The 8,077-nt window shown below is 49.9% G+C and overlaps 2 protein-coding genes across 2 annotated transcripts; one reads left to right on the top strand and one right to left on the bottom strand.

Annotated features, from left to right (window-relative positions):
• Positions 1–3,399: 3,399 nt before the first annotated feature.
• Positions 3,400–4,958, top strand: GGS23DRAFT_599431 (uncharacterized protein; the record flags this gene model as incomplete). The annotated part of the gene is made up of 2 exons (XM_051518936.1): positions 3,400–3,616; positions 3,679–4,958. The coding sequence occupies 2 exons, from the start codon at positions 3,400–3,402 to the stop codon at positions 4,956–4,958; spliced, it is 1,497 nt and encodes a 498-aa protein (XP_051369033.1).
• Positions 4,959–5,389: 431 nt separating this feature from the next.
• GGS23DRAFT_580865 (sugar transporter) lies at positions 5,390–8,077 on the bottom strand. The gene is made up of 6 exons (XM_051517146.1): positions 7,517–8,077; positions 7,314–7,459; positions 6,879–7,219; positions 6,405–6,799; positions 6,154–6,340; positions 5,390–6,083 (listed from the first exon to the last, which is right to left on the bottom strand). The coding sequence occupies exons 1-6, from the start codon at positions 7,714–7,716 to the stop codon at positions 5,715–5,717; spliced, it is 1,638 nt and encodes a 545-aa protein (XP_051369032.1). The 5' UTR covers positions 7,717–8,077; the 3' UTR covers positions 5,390–5,714.

Raw genomic sequence — 8,077 nt, 5'->3', positions numbered from 1 at the left:
AGTACTCTAGATCTCTAGATCTGATGAGAGTTCGCACCTAACGAAACCACCAAGTTCTTGGCCTATGTGGCGTATTATTATAGGTAGCTATGTGAGGCTATAGTACCAAATAGGGAGGTGAAAATGCTGCGGATTTCGAAGATGGAAAATCCATTGTGTTTCTACACCTATACCTCGGGTTGTGGGTCCTCAGTTGGGTTGTAGCAAATGTATGAAGCTCAGTCTAGGCTTCAACCTTAGTTCCTAGGTTATCGCCTCCGAACCCTGAATAATGACGTACTTCGCTACCTGTAGTTGTGGTATCGAGGAGCTACATGTATCGACTTATATAACTGACTGGGGGAATGCAAGTGGTTACGTTTTCTCGTAATAATGTGTAAACTCCAACAGTACGGCTGTTGGTATTATCGTCGCGTAATCTGATATATTTGTACGGGCTACAGAATCTTTAATGCATTATGGGCTAAATACTCAGCGGGAGATCCTTTGATGGTGGGAGTTACGGAGTATTGAAGTTGTTAAGTTTTAGGAATACTGGGCCTCTTTGATTTTCTTAATGGTTAGCTGTAGTGAAGACAACCTAGGAAGGACTAGAGAATCAAAACAGCTTATTATTTCTAGAAGAATCCTTTCCGATACTGGTTTCGCATGATAATGTTGGTCATCATAACTAAAGAGCGCGCCCGGACGCTGTATTGAGACGTTTGTTAATCGTTATCTGTTCTTTGTGAAGGATTGAGCTAGCCTCGCCGTGCTACGAGACGGAAAAGGCGAGCTATTGCTAGAAATCTGATAACATTGGCGCTCCAATGGAATGAAGTTGAGTGGATGCTTGAGCTATGGGTGCTGCGTTGGTGGCTATGGTGGCTATGTAGCACCGAGCTATTCGTGTTTCCAACTACGGCCCCGCCACTCTGATTCAGGGTTCTAGCGCGAGACGAACGAAAAATTCCGAGCTTGACTAGATATATTGACTTTCACTTTTGGATAAGCACACGATGGAAGCTGAATCCTGACTGGGCGGGACCGCCTGGATGGTCGGGAGTCGGTAAGCGAGTATCCATAGCGCTTACTATACCGTCGATGTTTTCGTGATGACACCTAGCAACAGTAGTGTGGTGACGGTAGTATTATCAGCGTGAAGGCACTCTTGAGTGGAGTGCGAACCCTGCGGGATGTAGTAAAGGAGGACAGTCTTGGCCCGCAGCTTTGTAGGGGCCGCTTGATCGTCGGGTCGCAGTTCTCGTTATCTTTCGGCTTGTGAACGAAGGTGGGGGTTTAGAGTTGGGAAAGCAGCGACCGATATTCTGGATGTCTTCGAACGGCAGCTGATGCTATTGAGGCTGGGCTGAAGAAGAATGGCGTTACATGTGGAGGCGTTCAAAACGCATCTGTGGTGACGCCTGAGGCGAACCTGTGAGTGCATGCCATGCGAAGGCAAGATGGTTGGAGGGGCTAATCAATCAACCACTCGGGATTTCTCGTCGCGAGTACGTGTTATCGTCCTCGGACGATGTTCAAAAGCCGAGGTCGTGAATCGGGATATTTCCACCTGCGTCGCCAAGGGGATGCAATACCGCCGGGATCTCCACCCAGCCAAGGATGGGTATGCTAGGTGTGTGTCAACTTCAATGTGAAGGTCTCGGGAGTCAAGACCCTTAGAACGTTGTAGACAAGGGTCGGCGATGACACGACATTCTGACCCGATCGATAGGGCGTCCCGAATATCTGCACCGGTAAGCCCGATCAGATATTACCCCGATTGCTGATTTGAGGATTGCCGGCCGGTCTTTATGTATCCGAGAATTTTTTGAGGGACCGTAGAGAAGGGATAAGGCACCAAACGTGAGATGGCTTCAGCCACCTCATTACTGCTGTTTGTAACGATTGGTAGAAATACAGCGATGCATTCTTAAATGACCAAGATTAATTGCGATGTACCGAAAGAGTTGTACCCACTGCACTGGGATGTTGGCATAGTAAGACTCTGTTGCTAAGCCCCCCACTTCCTAGGTAAGATGGCCTGGATCTCGTAACTCACCAGTAACGGGCAGCTCTCCCGACCAGGCTGCCGCCTCGGCTAGTGTCTGGATTTCCCGTTCTGGTTCAGTGCCGAAATAATGCAATCCGGACATCTTTGACGTGCCGCCGAACGAAGAGGTCGGGTCTTGGAAATGGACGAGATAATGCATGATGAAAATTTCGCAGTCAAGCTTTGACGGGAGCTGTAGGTATATGTAGTAAGTAAGTGATCGTAGAGGAGGTGCATCTCTTAGTAGTAGACGTGCAAGTGTGGTTCTGCTCAGACAACCGGCTTATGCTGACCAATGAGATAGAGACTCGTAATAACCTGGCAGTGAAACACAATACGACCTGCCGAAGTCGTCTCTCAGCCTCATCAATCTAAGTGTCGGTCGAAGCACCTGTGACTGTGTCAACTTGTAACCTTGTCCTTGGACATTACGCATGCGGTGGTCACTTCTCGTTAGATAGCATGTGCCTGTCACTACAGCAAAACTGAACTGCTCAAGGGCAGGTATAATACGGCTATACATCAATCCTCACACCCTCAAAGTGTGACTTTCGGGTATGTATACATGCCACCCATAGGGTTTCCGGTTGGTCACTACCCGACCTGCTCCTGGCACCAATGGATGTCGGTGATATCTTGATATGTTTCGACATTGTAGTAAGTTAGTCGCATACTCATACACCACTTCAGCATCCTCGCTTGTTCCGGATACGATAGGTGGATACCAAACGTAGCTTATGCGGGGCCGGGTTGGTTGTCCTAGTAAACTACCACGCAGCTTAACACCCGGGTCTTTACAATGTGCCGATATGGCGTGCAGAGATGCTGTGTCATGGTCGCCTGTCCCTGAATCTAGGGGCTTTCATCCCTACAGAGGCGGCTATAGCAGACTCCCCACGCACCCCTTATCCCGAATGATGGCATTCGCAGCTCTACAATGCGCTATTGTGCGCGATGCTAGGTCAGACTAGAGCCAGTGCTCGCTGGGATCGACATCGGCAACTTCCATATCTAGCAGTTCCCAAAGCAAACAGGAAAGATGGCTTGATCCATGGGCTCGCATATGTCGGACAATGGCGCATACTAAACCAATTTGGGCTTGCCGTGTAAGATCCAGTTTACGACCCTTTGAGATTTTGTGGATGTGGTATCGTTCGATGGTATGATAGTGGGTGGTGCTGGAGCTGGGGGCTTATTTGCCCTCATCTATCGGAGACCAGGTAGAGTATCTTGAGTCACTATCCAGTACTTAATCCCTCGCACCTCTCTCTCTCTACTCGTCTATTTCTCCCCTACTTGCCATGTCAATAACTACCCCATCAACGACAAATCGCAAGACTAATAGAGAACCTCCCATATTCTCTACTATGGCCATTGATCGCTCTGAAAAGGGACGGGCAACCGGCCCCCAAGCCCAGGGTGTGGACCTAGCACCAATGCCGATTGTCGCGACCGGGCCATCTACGGGGACAACGACTCCGTCGATAAACTCTGGCAAAGGCGTTGAGGAGAAGGTTGAGCGTGTACCGGAGCGGGCAGTTCTTCCCAACCAACTTGGCACGGAGCTCAGTCGACAAGTCCGATGTGAGTATTCTCCCTTGCTTCAGGCGCGAGGTTGGAAAGGTGGCCAGGCTAACACGTAGCAGATAAATATGCCTCATCCTATCGAAAAATATTCGGAGTTATCTTCACTATTAACTGTGCTGTCTTCATCTCCTTAATGGTGAATGCAAATGGGAACCCCAACTCGCGGGAGGTTGGTAACGCTGCTTCCGCAAATCTGATGGTCTCTATCCTATTCCGCCAGGAGGAATTTGTCAACTTATGCTACGAGATCTTCACTTGCGTCCCCCACTCGTTGCCCCTGTACATCCGAAAACGTCTGGCCAAAGTCTTCCATTATGGTGGTTGCCATAGTGGTGCCGGTACTGCTGCCGTGGTGTGGTATATCCTGTATACGGTGCTAGCGACGAAGGAATGGATCGACGAACCCCTTACTGATGTGCTCGTCAACATGGTCACTAGCTGGGTGTTGGTCTCGATGTTCCTCATTATCTTAACATCGGCTCACCCTAACCTACGACGGAGATTTCATGACTATTTTGAGGCTTTCCACCGTTTCGCTGGCTGGACTGCTCTGACCACCTTTTGGATTCACAACATCTTCTCGGCGAGAGTCACTGCTAGGCAATGGGACACATCTCTTGGTTACGTGCTTGTCAGCTCGCCGAATTTCTGGTTTATCTGCATCTCGACCTCTTGCACAATAGCCTCCTGGTCCCGCCTGCGCCACCGAACTGTGTACCCAGAAAAGCTAAGCGACCACGCCACTCGTCTGCACTTCAAGTATAGGGGCATGGCTCCCTTCTACGGACTGAAGATTAGTGACAAACCCCTGACAGAGTGGCACGCCTTTGCTACTATCCCCGACACTGACCCGGAGTCCGGAAAGATCAACGGGTTCAGTGTCGTGGTAAGCAACGCAGGCGACTGGACCAAGAAGCAGATCATGAAGCCCCAAGAAAGAAAGTTGTGGGTACGTGGTGCTCCCCTACACGGGCTCCTCTACACATCAAAGCTCTTCAGGCGCATAGTTGTAGTTGCAACTGGTTCAGGCATCGGCCCTTGTCTCTCGCTCCTCTTCGCAGATGTTACGCCCCGTCGCGTGTTTTGGAGCACTCGGGACCCCGTTGCGACGTACGGCCCCGGTGTTGTTGCAGAGGTCACGAGAGCTGATCCCAATGCCGTCATCTGGAACACCCACGAGAGAGGATATCCGGACATTGTTCGAGAGGTCTATCAACTTGTTCACGAATCAGATGCTGAGGCTGTCTTCATCATTTCTAACCCCAAGGTGACGGAGAAAGTTGTCTATGGCATGACTTCGCGTGGGGTTCCCGCGTATGGAGCCATTTTCGACTCGTGATCACTATCGCGTAGATTAACCTACAAGGACGACTTTGAGTGATGATCGCTACGAGTAGGCGGTTCTCTGATATTGGGTGGAAGTATCACTGTTGTAAAGGTTATAAAGCTGGGGTCGGAGGGGCCTTACGACGGAGTTCATGGCGGAATTTTGGTGGAGGGAGCGAGATTGTCGAAGAGATGCCAACCTGAACCTTGGGGCGGATACGGAGCTGACTCTATACTCTCATTTTGAGCCATTCCTTCCCTACTTCTTGTCTCCTTTGGCACTTCAAACTCTACATTGAATAGCAGGGCGTCGCGATTTTATGTTACCGATCCCTGCCCCTTGGCTAGCCATATATTATATGCCAGGTTTACACATCTTAGATTAGACTTAGATCTCGCCATGCAATGCACCATGGACCGATTCGATATTTCTAATATCGAGAATGTTAATAGGTCTACGTTTTCTTGTTTGTTGCATAACTACGTAGGGTTATATAGCTGGCTTTTCGACATGACACATGGAGGGGGACTCGCCCCTGTGACAAGTACCTATGAGAGAGTAATACTGAGTACCCGCCAGGCTGTAAAATATTAACACCCCGCGACCCACAGCTATACGCACCTATGTCATATATACCTGCTTATTAACGTAGTACATAGACTCATTTCGCCAAGTACGCTTCTTTAATGCTGTAACTCGTCTATAGAAACCGATGAAGGGCTCATGGGATAGGACGAGAACACCTTGTGTTATGCCTTTGCCGCGCTTTCAGTTCGGTTCCGACTCTTTGCCCTGAACCTGCATTACTTCTCCCAATTCTGTGCCCAGAGTGGCGTATGGGTCGACGTGAGTTTTGGCAAATTCCCGCGCTGAAACCCTATTCATGAAGAGGATATCAAGCTCCTCATACGTACGATCTTTGACTTCAGGTAGTCGGAAATACGACCAAACAAAGACGCAGAAGGCGGTACCGCCCCAGAAAAACCCCGTTTTACCAAGAAGGTTCCACTCGACGGGATTCATCATATATGCCTGAAGGAACTGCGAGATGATATTAATTATTTGGTAGGACGTGCGTGAAAGAACGACAGACAGGGGTCGTAGGCGGACCGATGATGTCTCGGAGATGATACTGTACTATCGGATAAATAAGCACACGATATTCATTTTCTAGAACGCTCGGATCAACCACACTATTTGTACTCACGGCTAATGGCCCAATCGTGAGGGAGTAGATGAATAACCAGAGGACGCAAAGACCTCCCGAAGGCCAGAGGCTTCGTTTCCCCGCGGAAACATCCAAGATACCGATGAGGATCAGAACGACACTCAGCGAGCCTATCCCTCCGATGTATAGGGGGCGTCGTCCCCAGTACGAAATAAGCCACCAGGATCTAGTACGGCGAGTAAGAAACGTGTCGCTCTTTGAGAAGGGGATGGGATTTGGGTGCAACTCACAAAACCGTTCCGATAAACGCGATCCCCTTCGCGCCCAGGCTAAGGTTGAAGGCTTGTGTGGGAGGCATGCCAGCAGTGGTAAAGAAGTAGGTTGGTGTGTAAGCGAAGCTGCTTCCAGAAAGAATTTGACCCATGAATGCGACGCAGACAATCTCAGTGCGTCGTAGGTTATCACCCTTAAAGCAATCTAAATATGTAGCGCCTCGGGTCACTTCAGCCTCCATTTGGATGGTATGAACCATCATAGCAAGTTGATTATTTATCTGCTCTTCCGTCTTCTCGCCGGCAAGCCTCGCTATGGATCGTTTGGCCTGTTCGAGATTCTCGGAGCGGACTAGCCACCAAGGACTCTCGGGGGCTAAGAAGCAGATAGCCATCAGGGGCACGGGCCATAACTACAAACCGTTAGTTAAAACGTACCCACCTAGGACTATATGAAGAGTAGTGACAGGCTTGTAATGAATCTCAACATACCCACTGGATAGCGAACGGAATACGGTAGCCCATCTCGCCTTGTATACCGAGACATCCGCGTAGGACGCCGGAGGCTATTAGTTGACCCGTGGCCCAACAGAGGTTTACATAAGTGGTCAGGTAACCGCGCAGGTTGGTTGGGCAGACCTCGGATGCGTAAGCAGGCGCCAGTGTTGCAAAGACGCCCCAGGATAGACCACAGAGAATCTGGCCGACAAGTAGGACCGCCGCGCTGGAGGCGAAGAAGACAACAAAGATGAACCCGTTGAGTATTCCAAGTGATACTATCATCGTCCATCGATAGCCGTACCTTGTGGCTATGTAGCCGTTGATTAACCCTCCTGCATCGTAGCCATGTTAGCATGAAATGCCCGAAATTCACGTCGCCTAGGTATCTGTGGAAGCGGTAGAATGGTATTAAACGTGGCAACATACCAACGATCGCACCGACAGTGCTCCCCATATTCAGGGCTGTCTGCCATTCCCCTGTAACTTGCCAGCCGACAGTGTCAAAGTATCGTCCAAATTTCTTCTGAAATTCTGGGTAGGCAAAAAAGTTACCGATGAGAACAGTGTCATACCTAAAGTCGTTGGTAACTGCGGCGGACAGTAGAGGTGGTAATACTTGGTTAACCTACCCTTCCATGATGATTGTCATAGAGATCAAGACAGACCACAAGACAGCCCTCCGGTTCTCACGTAAACCCTGCCAGAGGGTTTGCGCATGTTCATCGTCTGTGGCTTGTTTGGCGTCAACAATAGCATTGTGGCCCAGCTTCTCTTCCAGTTCCCTATCAGCGACCTTCTGCGCGCTGCTAGCCTGAGCGTTTGCTGCCATTCTGAGCCGGTTCAGCGTGATGTATCCTGGAGAGAGCTAGGGGAACAGCGGAGGAGCGAGAAGAAAGTGGGGGAAGTGAATCATTCCTGAGAGTAAGTTTGCACTGAGCTCTCACGATGACACTGGCTTCGACAGAACCGAAGGAGGGGGAGGAACACATATTCAAATATTTTCCCTTGCCAGTTGTCATACCAGACGGCCGACTCGGTTATTACCGTCCCACCATCGCGTCAATGGAGACCGACCAACGGTGATTGGTGGATCTGGGGTAAAGATGTAGCTTGCATTTGGGGAAATCCGGGGAACTAGTCAGATCCCGGAAGGCCAACCCAGTCTCCACGGCTTCACGTGGAGAAGTCTT

Source organism: Durotheca rogersii, assembly GCF_024521655.1.
Source record: "Durotheca rogersii strain YMJ 92031201 chromosome Unknown GGS23scaffold_24, whole genome shotgun sequence".
Classification (NCBI taxonomy): Eukaryota; Fungi; Ascomycota; class Sordariomycetes; order Xylariales; family Xylariaceae; genus Durotheca; species Durotheca rogersii.
This window is presented reverse-complemented; position numbering and strand designations above follow the sequence as displayed.